General features: G+C 43.8%; 1 protein-coding gene across 1 annotated transcript in view; it reads right to left on the bottom strand.

Moving 5' to 3' along the window:
• Nucleotides 1-744: 744 nt before the first annotated feature.
• LOC131253286 (U3 snoRNP-associated protein-like EMB2271) overlaps nt 745-22369 on the bottom strand; it is a 73989-nt gene continuing 52364 nt past the window's right edge. Inside the window, exons 6-7 of the mRNA XM_058254235.1 lie at nt 4314-4379; nt 745-1064 (exon numbers count right to left, since the gene is read on the bottom strand). Of these exons, the coding sequence (XP_058110218.1) occupies nt 975-1064; nt 4314-4379 (156 nt within the window). The 3' untranslated portion in view covers nt 745-974. The remainder of the gene's footprint in view (nt 1065-4313; nt 4380-22369) is intronic.

Raw genomic sequence — 22369 nt, forward strand, 5'->3', positions numbered from 1 at the left:
TTGTAGCCGTCCACTAAAATGTCCACCAAGCGTATAGCTAAAAAACATAAGCATAATGTTTGGTTCGTTCGTGATGCAGCTAAATTGGGAACTACAATTTGAACAGTTTAATTCGATTTATTTGTACTATTTGCATGCAATTTTTAAGTAAATTCGTGTTTGCTTGTGTATCACCCATAATGTAGTACCAAAGTTTCTACCGCCATTTGAGAGGTGGAAACCATACACCCATCATGCACCACCATTTGAGAGGCCAAAACCATTGACACCTTGCAAAACACACACTATGTAGGGTCCATCTTGTTTGTGTAAAATCCACTCCCATCAGGTGAGAAATATATTTGTACCTACAAAAGGTAAGGCAAATTAAAAAAGCATAGGAGCCAAAACAATGGGAACAATGTAAAATTGCTAATCCAAAACCTCTAGAAGCTTCACACAGTGTGGCCTGCATTAGTTTTGTATCAGTCTTATTTTTCTATTCTCTTCTTCCTGATGAGTTAAGCCTGATTAACAGGTTTGATGGAAGATAAACACACCACGGTAGCCCATTCTAATTGTTGCATGGGATCTCTTGACAGACAAGGCATATCTCAGTTAATCTTCACACTCTCACTCAATATGTTACCCTGCATACGTGCCATAACTTGCCTCTTCAATCTCCAGTGCAAATTGCCTAGAATTTCTGGTGCTAAATGAGACCTGAGAAAACCTCTTTAACAATTTTGCTTCCCGAGAGGGGCATTGATTTCTAAGCCACAAAACCAAGTATATTGCATTTCAAAGATGACTACATTTTTTTCCCTCGTTGAAACATGAAATGATACGAGACATCTGAGCGGGACAGAAATGCCATGGTGGCAGCAGTGCAAAAGATACATTTTGATCACCCAAAATTGGGGAATTCCCCAAGCTTAAAATTATCTAAGCATTAGCTTTAGTCAAAATTGTGAAATTTTCAAAAGCAAGGTTCATCATACACCCTCTTCTGAAAGAGCAAGGGAATGCACAGCAACTCCATTCCGAGCAGACGAAATCCGTCCCCATCTTCCTAGGCGTGGCTCCTGATGCGAAAAAAAAAAAAAAGCATTTACGATTGTTCTCAAACACCAGTTTTAATCATATATTTCAATGGGAGAGTCACAATTTACAACCGCGACTTTTTGCAGCATTCACCCGGGGGGGGGGGGGGTCAATAAAAAAGCATTATCAAAAGAAGAAAATAACTTCAAACAATAACAAAAGCAATTGTGTAAATATGGAATGAATCACATAAGAGATGTCAAAATCTTACATTTCAATTCGAATCCTGCCAAAGACGATCCATGATTATGCTCTCTGCTGGAAACATCCAGTGCCTGTTTCCAGTTAATGGCTTCAAAGCTACATTTTGTATTCTAAGTTGAACTATCCCATCCTCAACCCACGTGCTGCTATTATCCACAAGCCTTAAGCTTTTAGACAAATGAGGCCCATCTCTCAGTGATGCACAGTTCATTTGATGGGCCTTTGCCCCGGTTGCATACTCCACAAAGATCCCCCCGATTTTAACTATCTAAGTTCCTAACCCCTTCTAAATTTGCATCAATCCAGGGCCACAAGTTCCCGACATAACCATAGGCATGTGGAACCCCTACTCTTTTAGCAACGGGTATTCATGAGCCCTTCCAAAAGACATTGCCTGTACTCATTGACCTTTTCCTATAGACGTGGTTAAAAGAAACATTGGACCACATACAGAAGTCATGAATTTCATCAAATATGAATGCAAGTGTCCATGACTCAGAATCCAGAGTAGAGGCCCACCTAATGAAAGCAAAGGAGCGATGAAAAGATTCTCAAACCTTCTTTAAGCACTAAAGGATCCACAACACTGAATCCCTAGTGCCAATCAGCCCTACGAAGCACTTGCAAATGGAATGCATTGTGTTTCAAGTGACAAGCCTACTCCCGTGTTTCTAGTGAATGCATTGTGTTTCAAGTGACAAACCAACTCCCGTGTTTCTGGTGAAAAGCAGAAATGACGGAGGGATCCAAATTGCTGAATGAACCATAGTTCCATAAGGGAACCAAACAATGGTCATAGAGGGACACGAGAAGTTCCATGAGGGAACCAAATAATGGTTATAGAGGGACAAGATAGTTCACTCGTTTCTTCCTGCCTTCTACAAATAAAGCACATATTGGCTAATTCTCCTCCTGCTTTGCCTCCTCCTAGACAATAGTCAAGACGGGCAAGGCATTTCAGACATTTCTTCCTCCCTTCTCTAGATAAAAGTAAATACTTGCTAATTCTCCTCCTTCTTTGCCTCGTTCTAGACAATTCGTTAACATTATAAGCATTATCAGGCTCATGTTGAGCCTCAATAGAAAATTTTGCAGAACCTATGCAACGGCTTGGCCAATTTATTAATCGAGCTTCCAGCCGGCTTGGGCGACACATCTGAAATGCAGTTGTGTATGTTACCCATCACAGGCATGACAAGTGTCCCATGGGGCCCACCTTGATGTGCCAGGCATCCACCACATCCATCAGGTGCATTAACCCCTTTAAGAACCAGAGCCCAAAACCATCCCAATCCATGACCAAGGTGAGCCAAGCAAAAGAACAATGGAGGTTGAACATCCACTATTGGTTCCTATGGGGCAGACCAAGATGTTCATGTCATCCCACTATCCAACCAATTCATACCCCACCTGGATGAAGGGTCTGACAAATTTTCGGGCCATTCCAAAACTCGAGTGGGCCTCGACCAAGAGATTTTATAGGTTTTACGTGTAATTTTCCACTATTCCAGATGGTGTATCTGGCTCACTTTTGGGGTTCCTCGAGGGAACGCATCATATGAATGGGTCATATGCCACATACACATCTTTCTTCTTTTCTTTTCTTTTTTTTGTTGAATGGTTCATATGCCACACACATCACTGTCATGATATTCGAAAACGGCTATGTTACAATCATATCAGCCATTACATAAAGGAAATGGTCAACCCCATTACAAATTACAGAGGCTGAATCAATCCACTATGAAAAAATGGTTGTATGGGATACTGCATCGCTACGAATCTAACAAGCCTTACATAGGCAAGTTGTTCTGTATCCGTCACGACACGGCCGTAAAGGCCGATACGTATAAGTAATGGCCATGACCGTAATGCAATACGGGAATGAAATAGGGCAATTGGTTTTTTGAGATTGTATCAGCCATTACGGAGTATAACAATTGTTACCCCTGTAACAGTTGAAAAACAGTCACTTTTTCCTATTTAAATCCATTTTTCTCATCATTTTCCCAAAAACTTTCCTAGATTATTCTACAGCATATTTTGACCACTCTTACTATAGTAAAACTGTAGATTGAAGCGATTTGGGTGAATAGAAGCTCTGAGGGCCATTTTTTCAAGAAATCAAATAATGATAATAATAATAGTATTTATGCCTTTTTTCAATTTCTAATCTAATGCTTAATTGTGGTGTAAATATTAGAGACACATAAACCATGTTTATAAATTTACCAGACAACTAGATACAACACTCTCACCAAAGCATGGACCGTTATGGTACTATAAACATGTTCAAAACAAAAAGTGAATACACATTTGGAATATTTACATCATACTGGATTTTCTAAATATTTTTTCAGAAATTTTCTGGCAAAAAAAATTCAACCGTTACGGGGATCGTAACGGTCGTTACGCCCCCATATCGGTAATGGTGGTGAGCGCATATATGTGGTAACGGGGGTTTGTAGTACACTATGGATATGCTCCTTTACAATATATATATATATATATATATATATATATATATATATATATAGAGAGAGAGAGAGAGAGAGTGTCATGCTCACCTGCGCACCTACGCACCTTTGCACACGTGTCATGGGTGTCTAATCTGAACGGTCCATGTGATGCGGAATCCCATGAAACCCCATGTGAAAAATTTTCAACCTGATCTAAACTTCTAGTGGGCCATAGCAAAGAGATGCAAATCAAGGGAGGAAACTGTTTTCATTTTTCATGGTCCATCAAAGTTTTAAATCAAAGTAAAACTTGGGCCCGGGGGGTTTCACGAGGTGCTGCTTCACATGAACGGTTCAGATTTTGGATCCACATCACATATGATGGGTTCTCAAAAAAGTTCGCACCAGTTCCGTGCGAACTGGTGTGCAGGTGAGCATTTCCCTATATCTATATATATATATATATATATATATATATATATATATATGACATGATTGAATGAAAACAATGAACCAAATGTGAAAACCTAGATACAAGATACAAGAATTATAATTGAGTAAACTCACCTGTCCAACTCCAGCTACAATGAAGCGCCCGGATCTCGCAAACACAAGGGAATTTACAAACCCAGCCTGCATTTCATCAAAACTATTAGAAGATCATTGTATCTGCTTCATAATAGTGTGAAGTAATTGCACTTTTACAAGTAAACATTGCAAAAAACTTTCAAGCTACATAGTAAGTTATTCCTAAAAAACCAAGGGGATAACAAATATACAAAAACAGGACCAGATGGCATTAGCAAAAAACAACAATAATAGATCAAACTGGGTCACAGGCTCTAAGAATAACACTCAAAACTCAAAAGCATGAACAAATAACTGACACAGGCACAAAAGTTCTCCAATTCCAATAACGAGTACAAGAAAACACTCATTAAGGTTAACCATTCCAATAGTGTTGTGTAACAAAAAATAACAAAGTGACAACATGTGCCAGATAAATGTGTAAGACTTGATGTAGAAGACATGGTTTTTCTCCTTTGGACTATACATGTGGAAGACATGATGAAACAGCTTTTATGATGGAATTCTCTCTTCCTGCTGTCATTCTGACTTCTTTGTGCAATGCTAAGTGCATTTCAAGCATGTAAACTTTTCTCTCAGAACTTGGCTCACACACGTGGTAATGAGGCACAGGTGCAAGAACAGACCCTCTCATCAGGATATCCCCACTCTCCACCTTGTCTCAAAAATAGTTTGATCTGGTCATCAGGTGACCCACACGAGTACATAGAATGTGGACAGTTGGTCAATTTTTCCCAACTATTCCTTTTTTTGTTGCATGGGTCGCCCACTTGATGACTAAATCAGCTTCTTCTTTTTAAAAGCAAGGCATCTTACACAGTTTGGATTCCTGATGAGCAGCTCCAATCTCCAACAGGTGAGCTTCATTGCCATGTGTGAAGCAAGTGCCAAAAGTAGTGCACTAGCCAGAGTACACTTAGCCTTCCTCTACTTCTTTTTATCAGGACAAACTTTTCTACGCATAGACTAAGGGCTCATTTGGCATCTCTACTCGTATCTAATAAGAGCTACTCTAACAAGCTCTTTTTATTCTAGCTCTTGTTTTAAATAAGCTCATTTGGTAAAATCAGGTTTTCAAAACATTAAAAAGCTCTTATATGAATTAAGCATGTTTGGTAAAACCTTCAAATAAGAGCTCCTTCTAGGGGTAGTTAATGTCACTTTTAAAGATTACAACTCCATTATAAGAACAATCCAAACAGTTCTTTTGGTGGATCTCATCATAGATTGATCATGCCCCAAATGGCAAAAGAATGGATGGCTACAACCTTCATGTCTTAAGACATTTGGGCTGCCCATTATGTCGGACATTGGATGTGGATCCTCCATCATGTGGAACCCACCTTTGATGTGCATTGTCCATTGTGTGAGCCAAACCTTCAGAGTGGGCCGCGCATCATGCAAGGCTTGTCTTGGATGTGGACCATTCATCATTAGGGGTTGACTTTTGATGTGGACCATCCATTATGTGGGGCCTACCTTGATGTAAGTCATCCATCATGTGAGACCCACCATCAATGCTAATTGTCCTTTATGTGGGGTCCCTCAATGTCCAATACCTATCACGTGGAATCCACATTTGATGTGTCCATCGTGTGGCCCTACCTTCGAAGTGGGTTGTCCATCATGTGGGGCCCATTTTTTATGTCCACCATCCATCGTGTGGAGTGCACCCATTATGTGGATCACCCATCATGTTAGGCCACTTTGGATATGGGTTGTCCATCATGCGAGACCTTGGATGTGGACCGTCCATTAGGTGGGGCCCACTTGATGTCGATTGTCCATCACAAGGGGCCACACTTTGATGTGGGTCATCCATCATGTGAGGCCCACTCCGTCCATTATGTCGGCCACCTTGATGTGGACCATTCATTATGTGGAGCCCTACCTTCAATATAGATTGTTCATCGAGTGGGCCACCTTTGATGTCAACCATCCATCTCGTGGACCCACCTTTGATGTTCATCATCCATTATGTGGATCCCACTTTTGATGTGGACCGTCCATCAAGTGGGGCCCACTTAACGTGAATGGTCCATCATGTTGGGCCACACTTTGATGTGGGTCATCCATCATGTGGAGCCCACCTTTGATGTGAACCATGCATTATGTGGGCCCACCTTGACAGGGACCATTCATCATGTGAGGGGCACCTTCAATATGAGTCGTTCATCATGTGGACCAACCTTTGGTGTCCACCATGCATCATGTGGGTTCCACCTTTTCTATGGTTTGCCCATCATGTGGGGCCCACTTGATGTAGATAGTCCACGCAGGGCCACATTTTGAAGTGGGCCCTCCATCATGTGGGACCCATCTTTGATGTTCACCATCCATCATGTGGGTCCCACCTTTGTCATGGATTGTCCATCATGCAGGTACATTGTGGGCCGCCTGAGTTCTGAAATAGCATGATTCTTGCAATTTAAGACGCGGAAATAATGGAGTGGATACGGAAGAATGAAGTGCTTGGGGGGTAAGAAGGTTGCCACTGTTGGACTACCCAACCCTTTATGTTGAGGGATTCTCATAGGGTTGGTGATGGGGACATCATGCATACAGCCGCATGCACGCCGCCCACACGTGCACGCACGCCGCCCCCCTACGCACGTACGTACGAAGGAGGGCCCCACCGCTAATCTGGCTCTATGACGACGTCTAAGGAGGGTCTCCTAATTAGAAAATGAAGTTTGATTCAAAAGAGTGGGCCCGATAGTCAAGAAAAATCCATCATGGGATCTCAAAATCATGGCCCACTAGTCGGATTAAGTTCATACTTTAGGTTTTGCTTATTTATATTATTTAGAACTTCATGAATGCTTTAGATTTCTTTGATTGGTTTTTATTTTAGTTACTTCATCACCAAGTAATAGGTTGCGCATATGGCGCGAGTTTTGGGTTATAGGGTTTTCCCTATAAATAGGCACCCCTTGTAGTTCTGTTGATTCATTGAAGTTTAATAAAAATTCCTGCGAGTTTTTTTCTACTCTCTAAGTTTCTGAGTTGTGGAAAAATTCAAGTGGGTGTGAAGCCCTCCCTTTTAGAAGGGCTAACTACCGTGGTGCGACGCCACATCTATCCCCATCCGTCCCTACCTTCATCCATCCATATGTCTCACCTTCTACAACTATCCTTGCTTCAAATTCATCAGTTTTTGCAGCAGATCTTCTCCCTAGGCGGAGCATCACGCCCAGGCCGTTCGTCGGATCGACGTGAGAGCTTGGGGTTTTGAAGCCTAGGTCTGGCCGACCAGACCCAGGGGAGGCCTTTTTGGATTCATGGGCCCCACGCACGTGCAGCCAACCATCAGTCTGATTTCCCAAACCCTAACCCTAGATTGTTCTAAATCCCCAATTTCTACCCCTTCTCTCACCCTAAGGTTCCTTGATTTGAAATTGGTGAATTCCTTGGATTAGGGATTGCTTGTCATGCATGTGTGGATGATTTCTATGTCCCTTTAAGTATTGTTTGGTTCATAATTTTTATTGCTCCAGCCCTAACATGTGTAGGCCTGGACCCACATAGATTCCCCTTAATTGAATGTTTGGACTTTTGTGTGAGATATGGAATTTGTGTAATTGTTTCTGAACTAATGTGATCTTAAGCCTGAAGTCTTGCACATCATATCTGAATTTCATGTCTTGAATTTCATAGTTACTTTTGGAAGACTCTATGGCACATGATGAATACTAGGCTCCAATTTTCTTCTGCCTACCGCCCTCAGACCGATAGCCAGACCGAGGTGGTTAATAGGAGCCTAGGGAGTTTACTTCGATGTTTAGTGGGAGAGCATATCAGGACATAGGACACCGTACTACCCATAGCCGAGTTTGCATTCAATAGTTCTGTCAATAGGTCCACAGGTCTAAGTCCTTTTGAAGTTGTTACTGGTTACAAGCCTAGGAAGCCTATTGATCTTGTCCCTATGTCATTGTCCCATAGGCCATCAGAGTCTGCAGAGTCATTGCATCAAGAAATCAGGCGAAAGATCACTACTAGTAATGAACATTACAAATTTTCTGCAGACCAATATAGACGTTTTAAAGAATTCAATATTGAGGACTCTGTGATGGTCCGCATCAGCCCAAGCGGTATCCTCCAGGGGCCGTTCGTAAGTTACACGCGCGTAGCGCTGAACCCTTCAAAATTATAAAACGAAACAGTCTCAATGCGTATGAGGTAGATCTTCTACCTTCCATGGGAATTAGTTCCACATTCAACGTGGAGGATCTAGTTACTTTTCAGGGGACCACTGATACTTTGTCCTGCCCTTTGCCACCCATCCTGATTCCTTAGATTTATCCCTTCAACCATGGCCTCTTCCCGACCTTTCTTCCTAGCCTCTACCTCCTATACCTACCCTTTTTTTTTAAAGGCAACAAACTGAAAATTATTAAACTAAAAGGAAAAGGGATACAAAGAAAAGGGGAAAAAAAAAAAAAGGAAACAGGAAACAGGAGAGGAGAGAAGCAAATCTGTTGAGATAGCAGAAAGCCCCTAGCAGCCTAAAAAACTAAGATAAAAAGTATACAAATCCTCAACATTTGTAGCCCATTCGATCACCATCTTTTTAGCCCTGGATCCCACTACCTTAACAGAAGAAGAATTATCATTGAAACATCTTTCATTTCTTTCTTCCCAAACGGCCCACCAGATAGCTAGAATAGCCATGCACCAGATGATAGATTTGTCTTCCCAAGCTTGAGACCATTCCAAGAAGACAGGAGATTGGCGGCCGAATCTGGAAAGCACCAACTGACCAAAAAACTCTGACAAAAATCTGCCCAGATTTGAGAAATGAAAGAACAATGGACCAGCAGGTGATTCACGGACTCTGCCTCACGCATGCAACAGAGACAGATGTTAAGAATCTACATGCCTCTCTTAGACAGGTTGTCAATAGTAAGGATTCTATTGCGACTTGCTAGCCAGCCGAAACAAATGAACTTAGGAGGAACTGGGTACTTCCAGATGAACGAGGTAACGTCATGTGAAGGGGACGACGCAAGATAGATATAGGAGTTAAGAGATTTGATGGAAAAGGATCCTAATTTCTCTAACTTCTAAACGAGGCTATCGGGTTGGCTTCTATGAGGCATTGTCTTAGATATGCAGTCCTAAAGAGCCGTGAACTCCCTGAATTCGCTGCCATTGAGATTTCTGGAACATCTGATATCCCAAACAATTTGAGCAGGTGTGAGAGAGAAGCATCTATTGATGAGGATATCTTTATCAGGAGAAAGCCGATAGATTTGAGGAAATTGAAATTTAAGTGGTTCTTCCCCTACCCATAGGTCTTCCCAGAACAGAAAAGAAGAGTCATTGCCCAAAACATAGTTGTTATTCTCGATCACTGGATTCTTAGTTGTAAGAATACCTTTCTAGATATGAGAGGCCTTATAGTACGAAGAATCTTTAGGCCACCATCCACCTTGGGAAGAGCCATACTTGCCTTTGATAATCAAGGCCCAGAGGGCCTCCTTTTCAAAGCCTAGTCTCCAAGACCATTTACCTAGCAGCGCCATGTTCATGACTTTCAAATTTTTAACAATGGCACCACCTTGCCTGAACAATTTACATACTTCCTTCCATTCTAGCAGATGAATTTTCCTCTGGTTTTCCTTACCGAACCACAGGAAATCTCTTCTAATTTTGTCGATGGACTTTAGAACCGGGCCTGGGCATATGGACAGCGACATGAAGTATAGGGGAAGATTAGAAAGGGCTGCTTTAATAAGAGTAAGGCGACCTCCCATAGATAAGTATCGGCATTTCCAAGTGGCCAGATACTTTTGGAACTTGCTGATGACCTTATCCCAAATAGATTTCGGCAGGGGTCCCACAGAGAGGGGGAGACCGACAAAAAAAGTTGGAAATGTATCTATATGGCATCCAAGCGTGGCTGCAAAAGACTGGAGAGTCTGAGAAGGAACATTAATTCTAAGCATCTTCGATCTACTCATATTAATCCTGAGGCCAGAGATCGCTTCAAAACAGCGCAAGGCAGTGTGGAGGTTCTTGATGCATTCTGTCAAGGAGTCAGAGAAGATAAGGGTGTCATCAGCGAACTAGATATGAGTTAGGGGATCAGACAACCTAGGCATCGCAATACCACGGAGGGATCCTTGATCCTGCCCTTTGATCAGCATTTTAGAAAGCGCCTCGCCGACGATAAGAAAGAGAAGAGGGGACAGGGGATCCCCCTGTCGTAGCCCTCTCGAGCTTTTAAAAAAGCCTCTAGGGGATCCATTTAGAATAATGGAGAAGTAAGCCGAACAGATGCAAGCAGCAATCCACCTTCTCCACTGGGCCCCAAAACCCATACGAGTAAGCATATAGAGAAGAAAATCCCAATCAACGTAATCATATACCTTGGCCACATCCAACTTGCAAAAATTACCTTTCGACTTGGACCTGTGGCAGGAATGGAGGACTTCATTTGCGATAAGAGCTCCGTCCGTGATCTGTCTTCCTTTGATGAAGGCATTCTGGTTAGGCGAGATGAGATTCCCTATAACTTTTGATAGCCGAGAGGATAAAATTTTAGCGAGGATTTTGTAGGGGCTCCCTATCAGGCTTATAGGTCTGAATTCAGAGAAAGAGGTGGCCCCAGCCACCTTTGGAATAAGGGAAATGAATGAAGCTCCGAGCCCTTTCGATAATCTACCTCTACTGTGAAATTCCTGGACGAAGAGAAGGACGTCTTGATGAACAGACTCCCAAAAGGTCTGATAAAAGCTGATTGGAAATCCATCTAGCCCTGGGGACTCGTCCCCTCCCAGAGCGTCAACTGCAGCCTTGACCTCATCTTCAGAGAATTGGGAATCCAGAAACTCAGCATCAACTACCTCCAATTTGCTGAAGGAGATGTTGTCGAGGCGCAGTCTAGTCTAGTTTTCAGACGACAGAAGGTCTTTGAAATGGTTAATGGCGAGGTCTTCGATCGCCTTTTTGTCCTCAATTCTGTTTCCGTTATCAAATATGCTAAGAATGGCCTTAGATCGGGCATGCATATTGGGCATATTATGGAAGAATTTAGTATTTTTGTCGCCCTCCACAATCCATCTGACTCTGGATTTGATCCTCCAGGAGGCTTCTTCGTCAAGAGCTTTGTTCGAAATGGCCTGGATAATGCTAATGAGCCTGGAAAGAGAGTCAGACAATATCGAATTAGCTTCAGACTCCAAATCAATACACTAGAGTTCCGATAGAAGGGCTTCGACTTTGGCCTCTCTCTTCTGAACTTCCTGCTGATGCCATTCCTTTAGTTTGATTTTGAGAAGTCTAAGTTTGCAAAGAAGCTTATGCCCTACACACTTGGAAGCTTGACCGCCAGTTGATTATCTTTTGCCGAAGACCATCAGTCTGGAGCCAAGAAGAGTTGAACTTGAAAGGTTTCAGGCCCCAGTTGTCTTCCTCCACAGACAGAAAATTGGGCAATGATCTAAAGTGGTTCTCGGCAAGGCAATTTGGAGAACAGAAGGAAAAGCCTCGATCCAATCAGGAGATACGTGGAACCTATCCAACCTGGATTGAAGAGGAGACCTTCAGCCATTGGTCCAGGTGTACCTAGCTCCTAATATCGGAAGGTCAATAAGTTGTTGATGCTGAATCCACTCTGAGAAATGAAGCATCGCTAAGGAAGACCTCCTTCTAGAGTGTTCTTCCGTAAAGCGGATGACGTTGAAGTCGCCAACCACATAGGACGGACCTGAAAAGGATTGTCTAGCATGAGTTAATTCGTCCCAGAACTCAAGACCTGGCGGAATCAATATTAGGCCCATAAACAACAGAGATGAGACACTGGAAATTTGAATACTTATCTTGAAGCTTGACCGACACCGAAAAAGAGCCGCTTGAGGAGGACAGGAGGTCCCTCTTGGAAGATTTCCACGCAACAAGAATCCCACCCGAGCTACCAACAGCATCCAAGGAGAACCACTTGGTGTCATTCGCCCTCCACAAGGTAGCCAGCAGATTGTCCTTGAAGAGAGAGACCTTGGTCTCCTAGAGACACACAACATCTGGATTTTTCCTACTAATTGAGGCTTTAATCAGACTCCTTTTATGTTTGAAGCCCACCCCCCAACATTCCATGAGAAAATCTTCATTGATTACTAGAGATCTGGACACTTCACCGATTGCCCTGCCTCCTGGATTTGTCTTTCGAAGCTGAGATAAACCCTAGACTGGCTTCCAATCGTTGAAGCTCGCGACTGCTGGATATCTTGGCTAAATGTTTTACTGGAGATCTGGACTCTTCAATAGGTCTGCCTCTATTCTCTATGCACTGAAATAATGCTATGTAATCCTCCATACGATCCCTGAAAGATAAACCGAGAGACCTCCCGACCTTCCCGATGGCTTCTCTAATCCATCGTTTATTCTGAAGCTTGGCAATGAGATCAGACCTATTCCCTTCCGAGCGCATTGATTCAATCTGAGGATTAGCAATCATATGAAGAGGTTCCGCCACTAGGACGTCACTGGAAAGGTTGTCTTGGAATAGCGTGATCGGGCCCAGCTCCAAGGAATCAACAAAGGGCTGGAAGGAATTAGAAGGGGAAAGGGGGGATGAGGGGCGAGACTGGTAATCTGAAAAGCTGCAGTTAGACATCTCTCCTAGAAGACTCGACGTTAGGGTCGAAGTAGGGACTCGGTTGGAGGTATGCAAGGGAGAAAGAAGAAGGTTGGGGGTTTTCCAGATGACAACAGGGGAGTCGGAGCGATTGGGATACTCTGGATGAGGTTCGCTAGGGGGAAGGACGTATTTGGACGAGGTAATGGCTAACGAATGAGAAGTGGATGAGGAGTGAAAGGGTTGTGGAATGGCCGAGAGGCTATCTACAGAAATCGGGTCCAGACCCGAGCAAGTATCTCCACTCGGGTTAAGAGAGGCTTTGGAGGAGATAGACTGGAGATCGGCCACATGGCCTAAGGCTGGGCTCGGATGAGAAGCAATATGCAACACGAGTCCCACGTTGCATGAAGGAGAGGGAGAGGGAGAGGCAGACGGGCAATTAATTGCCCCTAACGATGAGCGACGACGTGGCCTATGGCCCGTCGAGCGCGTGGAGTTATCCCCCAGGTATTTCATCGCCTACTTGTCCTTCGACCCCAAATCCGCTGCCTGGTAACCACGCGTTAAAGAAGCCATACTGCTCGTCAGAGAGCACAGCTCTCGAGGACCTGCCGCTGCTGGAGAAGACGGCCGGACCGGCTCGATCACTCCACGTCTCCCGGGCAGCTAGGGCGCGATCATCCCATCCGATGGCAACTGTAGTAATGTCAGAGTTCCGCGGAGGTACTCCGCTGCAGCATGGGGTTGGTACACGTGCCTCTAAGGACGACGGAAGAATCTCCATCGGCACCGGAGGGGGACCTTCTCTGATTCGCCACAGATCACCACACCGAGGGACCGGTTCATCCTGGACTTCTCTGATGACTGGGAACTCAAGGGAACGATCCTCGACGAGTACCTTAACAGACGAAGGCGGCGGAGAGCCCTTCTTCCTTCTAACCCTGACTCTGATAACACCAATCTCCTCCCCGAGCTTCGTCTTGGAATCCAATTCGAGATATGACCCAAGATAGGCGGCCACCGAGATAAAGAACTCATCATACCAAAGTTCCAACAGAATTCCCCAAATTTGAACCAAACATTCTCCATACCAAAAATGGAGAATGTCGTCCCACTTCATTACTTCACCGGCCCTCCAGAATGTAGGTGACCCGCCATGAGAAGCATTTCCGGATTGATACCAGGGCATACCTTAACCCAAAGTTAGTTGTAGCCCAGCGGTTTGATGTTGTAGTTGCCTAGACGAAAGCCCATTGTTTCTACTATCCAGTCTCTCACCTGAGAAATAGAAGCGCCTTCTTTGCACATAATAACGATCGTATCCTTGAGATCGTCTCTGGCCCAGTAGAAGTTATTAAGACTAACACAAATGGGAACATCTAACTTTGTAGAAATGGGTTCGGAGCTACTGGGTTGATGGTTAGGAATGAGAGAGAGGTCGGACGATTGGGAATGACTAAGTTGTCTAGGCCGAGAAAGATTCTGATGAAGGAGGGCCCCCTTGAAGGATGGAGCCTCCACGATGACTGGAGGGGGAGGAATGGGTTTAGATCGATATACCTTGGGGGCGACGGGTTGAGGCTTCTAGGGAGGTATGTGATTCGAGCCAAATCTCGCCCTTTAAACAAGCAGAGGATAGCCCGCGAATTTAACTCCCATACCTATCCTTCACAAACCCAGAGAGAAAATAGAGGATATCCTGGACCATCAGATAGTTTCAACGTCGAACGGTGGGTTTCAGAAGTACCTGGTTAAATGAAATCACACCCAGCTTCCGACGGATCTTCAGAGACTTGATCCTGACATCGTGCAGCGGTTCAGGAGTTTTCTTTCTACAGTGGCGAAATCTTCGCAGCCGGGGAGAGTTGATAGGGACATCATTCGCATGCGCACGCACGCCGCCCACACGTGCATGCACGCCACCCCCTACGCACGTACGTACGTACGGAGGGCCCCACCGTTGATCTGGCTCGATGACGACATCCAGGGAGGGCCTCCTAGTTAGAAGACGAAGTTTGATTCAAAAGAGGGAGCCCGATAGTCAAGAAAAACTCATCATGGGATCTCATGATCGTGGCCCACTGGTCGGATTACGTTCAAACTTTAAGTTTTGCTTATTTATATTATTTAGAACTTCATGAACGCTTTAGATTTCTTTCATTGGTTTTTATTTTAGTTTACTTCATCGCCAAGTAATAGGTTACGCACATGATTTGAGTTTTGGGGTATATGGTTTTCCCTATAAATAGGCACCCCTTGTAGTTCTGTTGATTCATTGAAGTTTAATAAATTTCTGCAAGTTTTTTTCTACTCTCTAAGTTTCCGAGTTGTGGAAAAATTCAAGTAGGTGCGAAGCCCTCCCTTTTAGAAGGGCTAACTACTGTGGTGCAAAGCCACATCTATCCCCATGCGTCCCTACCTTCATCCATCCATATCTCTCACCTTCTACAACCATCCTTGCTTCAAATTCATCAGTTTTTGCAGCAGATCATCTCCCTTCTGCCAGTTTCCAGAATCTGGCCCTGCAGGAGAGCTAGAACTTCGGCAGAGCACCTCGCCCAAGCCATTCGTAAGATCGACGTGAGATTTAGGGGTTTTGAAGCCCAGGTCTGGCCGACCAGACCCAAGGGAGCCCTTTTTGAGTTCGTGGGCCTCACGCGCGTGCTTCAGCCCCCCGCCCCCCCCCCCCCCCCCGTGTTGTCCACGCACGCAAGTTGGTTCCAGGTTCTTTTCTCCTCTCTAATCTGATTTCCCTAACCCTAACCCTAGATTGTTCTAAATCCTCAATTTCTACCCCTTCTCTCACCCTAGGGTTTCTTGATTTGAAATTGGTGAATTCCTTGGATTAGGGATTGATTGTCATGCATGTGTGGATGATTTCTATGTCCCTTTGAGTATTGTTTGGTTCATAATTTTTATTGCTCCAGCCCTAACACGTGTAGGCCTAGACCCACATAGATTCCCCTTAATTAAATGTTTGGACTTTTGTGTGGGATATGGAATTTGTGTAATTGTTTCTAAACTAATGTGATCTTAAGCCTGAAATCTTGCACATCATATCTGAATTTCATGTCCTGCATCAGTTGGCTTTCGATCAATTTCTCCAGGGTATTCAAAAGAGCAAGAGCGATGATGGAGGTTGTGTTGTCAAGGGATAGGTACACAACATCCTATCAAGGCTTCACTTTCCTACAAATGAGCTCAAAGGAGGAATTGGCTAAGGCAATGAAGATGTTGCACAGGGAGAGCTTTGGAGGGAGAAAGCTCTTAATACAAAGAGTGTGGTTTGGTCCCGAGCTTAGAAAAAGGAGGAAGCAGCTCAAATGCAAAGACCCCAAACACAACTGCGGTGTTGCGGGTTCCGAAGATGATGGAAGCTCGGCAGCCTACACAACCCTCTCCTCAACAAGAAATTTGGCTCATCTTCCTACAAGGAGGCTATTTTAGGGAAACAAGCTCTGAATGATTACAATGGAAAGGAGTTGGGGATTCCTAAGGAGAAACAAGTAGAGATAGGAAAATGGGATTGAATCTATCAGCACGGAGTCGGTGGTCCAATAAGATCAGGAGGTGATCTCTAAGTCCTGGGAATCCCTTCGCTGCTCGGTTGTTGCAATTGCTAAGGGGCAAAAATCTCTCAAATCAACGAATGGCTCAACGAAACTTGCCGGTTGTCGTCAGAGATGTATTCAATTAAACTGATTGGCTACAATGAAGTTTGAATTTGTCTACAGCCAAAAGTGAAGGTGGAACTTCCATTAATGGCGGGAGCTTTACACAAAGACGGCCCTATCTTGCAAATCCGGAGATGGGAGGAATACTCGATGTTTGGGAAAGAAGAGGCACAACTATTTCATATGGAAGATTCCTCTAGTATTTTGGTTTAGGAGTTTCTTCGTTGCGATTGCTTCTTATGTTAGGTGAAGCGATGATGATCAACCCACTGACAAAGAGCGGGGAGATGGGGGTGGCCAGAGTTCGAGTTAGGCAAAAGAAGGGCCGAGGAGACAGAGTTAGAGATGAACACCAACCAAGCTATAGCTCGGTTAACTTGCTCGACTCAGCTCGGATATGCTCGACTCGGCTTGGATCGAAAGATGGGTTCAGGCCAAGCTAAGCTATGTAATTGAGTTCAAAAAAAAAAATCGAGTAGAGCTTGAGGTGGCCTGAGCTCAACTCGACTTGGCTCGAAGCTCAGCCCCAACTCAACTCGGTTCGGGTCGATTCGACTCAACTCGATTTGTATACTTTATTTTTATAATAATAATAATAAAACAACCCCTTACTTTTATTATATATATAAAAGAAAAAAAAAAAAACTTTTAGTTTCGCCCCAGCCGAGGCCCCTTTTTTCGCACTAGACGACTTCAACTCGAACTCGGCCCGAGCTGCTGACCGAACCAAGCCGAGCTGAATTCAAGCCGAGGTAAGCTGCTAGCTGAACCGAGTCGAGCTAGGCACGACTCATTTCGGATCGGCTCGATGTCCAGCTCTACCTAGGGTCGGTGACAATGGTCATCAGGGAAAGATGGGTAGTAATGTGGATGCAGCATAAGGAACCGGAAGGGTCTCAGCTTGGTTAGGGAGTCTTCCGAAACCTACGGGAGGTGGGGGTAGTGCCAGGGAGGCATGGAATCCATTACTCTGCAAGTTCCAGAGTTCGGAGTCGGTGCTCCATTGTGGCATCTGTTTTCCAGGAGGGTGTGTGCGCCAATTTGATTAGAGGGCAAAAGGTTGGTAGGGAGAGGGACATTTTTGGTGACATGGTGGTGGTGTCATTCAGGAGCACCAACCATTGCTTGCTCCTCAAACTGGACGGCTATTGGAGGTTTCGAGCCAAGCCTAGTTCAAGCCAGCCAATCAATGCCAAAGCTGGAAGCTTTTCATTGGCTAGGGGGGACACATGTCAAAACAAGATGGTCATTGATGATTTAAGACTCTTCTCACTCAGGAGCAACTTTGAGCTGTGACCTTTCTAAAGTGGACACGTAGCATGATGATTGATGAGGACCATTCCTTTCACGAGGCATGTGTGGACCATGAACCAAGACCCATGGCCTTAGTCTCTTCGCCCTCTCACTCGGTCACTAACTACTCACATGTGATAACTTTAAATAACTCCCCACCTATATCAAGAGACCTCTCGTGTAAAGCCCTCCCAATTTTCATATATCAGAGAAGACCGTCTTTCAAGGCTTAAAAGGCCATTTCATTTATGGAGAACCCTCAAAGCGTCGATTAGAGGGCTCTCGAGCGATCGTTGTCTTTGGAGGAATCAGCTTTGGTGAACTTTTTGTAAGGAAGTGTCGTAGCCTAGTTGGATGTGGGCCCGGCCCACCAGGCAAAAGTGGTAGAAAGAGATGGAGCAAAGACAAATGCTGAGATCTAGGAAGCAAGTGATCCCAAAGCCCAGGGAGATACTTCTAGAAGCGAGGCCTCAGTAAGAAGATCTTTTGGAGGAAGCCATCATCGTCACTCCTCTTTGCACCGAGAAGATATGAGATGATTCAACTTTTGTTTGCCCATACAACGGGGACAGGTTTGAAGCAATTTCCAAGGTGCAAAGAAGAAAGTGGTCAATCACGAAGGAACAATTCTACTGGACAAAAGATGTCCTTGTCAGAGTGGGGGAGCTAATGAGGATATCTTTCAGAATGTGCGATGAAGAAGTCTACGATTTCTATCAGTTCATTCAAGCTAGGGTAGTGCAGTGTTAGCAGTCAGGTTAGATGTTGAAGCCCAGGAAGTCTCCAAGGATAGAGGGAGCTAATGAGTTTAGAACGTACTATCAATTACGAGTCTAAAGCCAAAGGAAGCTGAGGGAAAAGGGTGAGGTCAGGCAAAGGTTGTGACCAATGATTATTCTGACTTGGAACATTAGAGAGCCGAGATGCAGCGCCAAGAGGGCAGGGCTCAGGTCAAGAAATTGTGCAAGAAGGCCAAAGCTGACATTATCACAATGCAAGAATCCAAGCTTCAATCTGTCGACAAAGGTATGCTTGACTCTATCTAGGGAATAAAAAAAATAAATAAATAAATAATTGATTGGGTTTCCTTTAAAGTTACAAGGGCAGTTGGGGAAATTTGGTTGCTTGTAAATCTGATGTTTGGAATAAGGTCAATTCCTTCCTAGGTTCTTTTTCTCTTTTTGTCCTGTTGTGCGATCCTATACCAGGTTTCCAATGGGTGTTTTTTGTTGTGTATAACCCTTGTAAGAACAACTTGTGAGATTATTTGTGGGAGGAATTTGACAGTATCAAGTAGAGGTGGTTAGTCCCCTGGTGCATTAGCGGCAGCACATGTACCTGGTCTAATGCTTCAATGTCGTGTCTGGACAGATTTCTCATTTCAGCAGACTGGATTGAAAAGTTCCCCCCTGGTTCATCAGCAGGGCTCCCTGATGTTGCAACCATCACCCCATTGTCCTTAAGGCGGTGGAAGAGAATTGGGGCCCAAAGCCCTTCAAGTTTGAGGCCACTTGGTTGGAAGTGGAAGGGTTCGAATAGTTAGTGGCGGAATGGTGGTCTTCCTTTTCTATAGACGGCCACACAGGATTCAGAATTACTAGAAAGTTAAAAATGTTAAAAGAGAAACTCAAAGCATGGAGGAAAGATGTTCTAGGAAGAAGAAAGAGTTTGACAAGATGTTATGAAGAAATTAACGAGCTTGATTTGTTGGAAGAGGGTGGTAGCTTGACTACTAAAAATAGACAAAAAAGGGTGGATCTCTCTCAGATACCAATCAGACCAATGATGAGGAAATCAAACGGCGGCGATGATCAAGGGCAATTGGCTCAAAGAATGGGATAAAAATACTTGATTTTTTTTTCCACTGCATTACTAGCGCCCAAGCTCACACTAACAGGATCTCATCCCTTATTGTGGATGGGACCCTCACTTTGGACAAAAACAAGATTTGTGACACAATTGTTTCTTTTTACAAGAAGCTATTGTCTGAAAAGCAGTGGGAAATGCCTAGGTTGGACAATTTAGAATTCAACACGTTAACTCTTGAGGAAGCTTCCTACCTTCCAATCATAGAAGAGGTGGCGAAAGCAAACATTGGATCGATGTGCGGGGATAAGGTTCCAGGCCTAGATGGTTTTCCAATCTTGTTCTTCAAGAAATCTTGACAAACCTTCAAAAAGGACATTATGGACTTTGTTGCAGAGTTTTCGGAACAGAATCACCTCTCTATTCCCAGGGTGGACGGGGCAGAGTATCTGAAAGATTTCAAGAGCCAATTAGCCTCACTGGGATCCCCAACAAGATTCTTGCGTCAAGATTTAGGGCGACTTTATCTAAAGGTTATTTTGAAAATTTCAAGAGCTTTTGTAAGAAGTAGACAGATTTTGGATAGTGCCCTTGTGGCCCATGAATGTATTGACTCCAGGCATAGGGACAAGAAGACTGGATTATTCTATAAGCTAGTTATTGAAAAGGCGTACAACCATGTTGACTAGGAGTTTTTAGATTATATGCTCAAACAGCTAAGATGTGGTCAAAAGTGGGTGGATTAGTGCTTGTGCACACACGGCTTCTTTCTCTATTTTGGTTAACCGTTCGCCAAAAGATTAGTACAAAGTTTCTAGAGGTCTCAAGCAGGGAAATCATCCCTCGCCATATTTATTTGTGGTATTGAGGAGGCCCTCAGCTCAATATTGCTACCATATTCGGGTGCATATCTAGTTTATTCCCTACGTCATATTTAGGATTGCCTTCGTATATGGAAAATCAGCCAAGCACCTATGGGATAGGGTGATTGAAAGAATAAAGAGGAAGTTGGCCTCATGGAAGTATCATTATTAATTTACGGGAGGTCACCTGACTCTATTGAAGGCGGAATTCATTAACATGCTTGCTTACTTCATGTCCATATTTAAATGCCCCAAGTCTATGTTGGACAAGTTGGAAAAGATGAGAAGAAACTTTTGTGGAATGGCGCAAAAGGAAGTTCCATCTTCTTAGATGGGATAAGGTTTGTAAGCCAGTTGTTGTTGTTGTTGTTGTTTGGGGGGATATGAATATAACTCTCCTTGGGAAATGGATATGGCGATTTGACGTGGAGGAAGGAAGGCTTTGGAGGCAGTTGATAGCTTGCAAGTACAACACACGAGGGTGGTTGGTTTGTGAGAAGCTCTTCGCATTATAGAGAGCTTCGGCCATGTGAAAAGCGGAACATTTGGTTAAGCGTGGGAACTCCTCCGATTTGGTACCAAAACCCGTATTGCTTTTGGACAGATCCCTAGCATGGTGGCTATGCGCTTCAAGCAATATTCGCAATATCGATACCATCAGCTGATGTATCGGCCGATATTATTGGTATTGCGGCCTAGCGATACGAAACCCCCAGAAATTTGAAAAAATAAAGAAAATTTGATCATCTCCCATGTATCGAGCGATATATCGCAAGATATCGTACGATATCATCAATAGATATCGCCAATATCGGAGAAAAAAATATATTACCTTTGTGATCTTCCTAAGAGAGTCGCTTTCGTCTGGATTTGGTGGGCCATGGTCAACATCGTCAGATCACATAAGAAAATCCTTATAACTTTTTTATTTCTTCGAAGATAATTATTTTCAAAGGAAACCATATTTCCACAAAGGATGATGGGGATTTAGGTTGGGATTTGCCAAAAGAAAGATTTTCGGGAGAGTTTTGGAAATGTTACGATTTCCAGTGAGAATTTGGGATGGATTACACCGTTGCAGTCTCTCAGCTATCTATAACGAAGAAAAGAGTTGAAAGACTCTCAAACTCTATCTCGGTCTCTTAAGTTAGGGAGCGGATTAGCTGTTACGCGGATAACAACTTCGTGACCTTACCGTGTAGGGTCTGTCTTGATAAATGTGTTTCATATCCACGTCGCTCATCCGTTTTTTCCGATTATTTAAGGATGTTATCCCAAAACGTAATCCCAAAACGTAATCCCAAAACGTAAGCAGATCCAAATCTCAGGTGGACCTTGGGAAGTTTTTAATGACAAACGTTTAATCATCATTGTTTCATGTGGTGTGGTCCACCTAAGATTTGGATGTGCTTAATTTTTGGGACCACGACCTAAAATGTGTTGGAAAAACGAATGGACAAATTAAATATACAACATATCATCAAGGTGGGCCCTACAGTAAGGTTAACACCCACTAAGTTGTTACCCAGGTGACACCTAATCCATGCCCCTTAAGGGACAGTGGATTCAGTGAGACCCGGCTGCACGAAAGACGGTGCACCCTTTCAGTAGGGCCCACCTTGATGCATGTATTGTATATCCATGCCGTTCATCCATTTGGAGATCATTTTAGGTCATGAGACCAACGTTGTTAAATGCGACCGCATATTCGCATATGCGAATTCCCATATGCATATTGCATATGCCATTGCAGTGCATATGCGTGTGCAAGGATATGCGATCACATATGAGATGTATGCAATCGCAAATAGCATA

The sequence above is a fragment of the Magnolia sinica genome, chromosome 8 (assembly GCF_029962835.1).
Source record: "Magnolia sinica isolate HGM2019 chromosome 8, MsV1, whole genome shotgun sequence".
NCBI classification, from domain to species: Eukaryota; Viridiplantae; Streptophyta; class Magnoliopsida; order Magnoliales; family Magnoliaceae; genus Magnolia; species Magnolia sinica.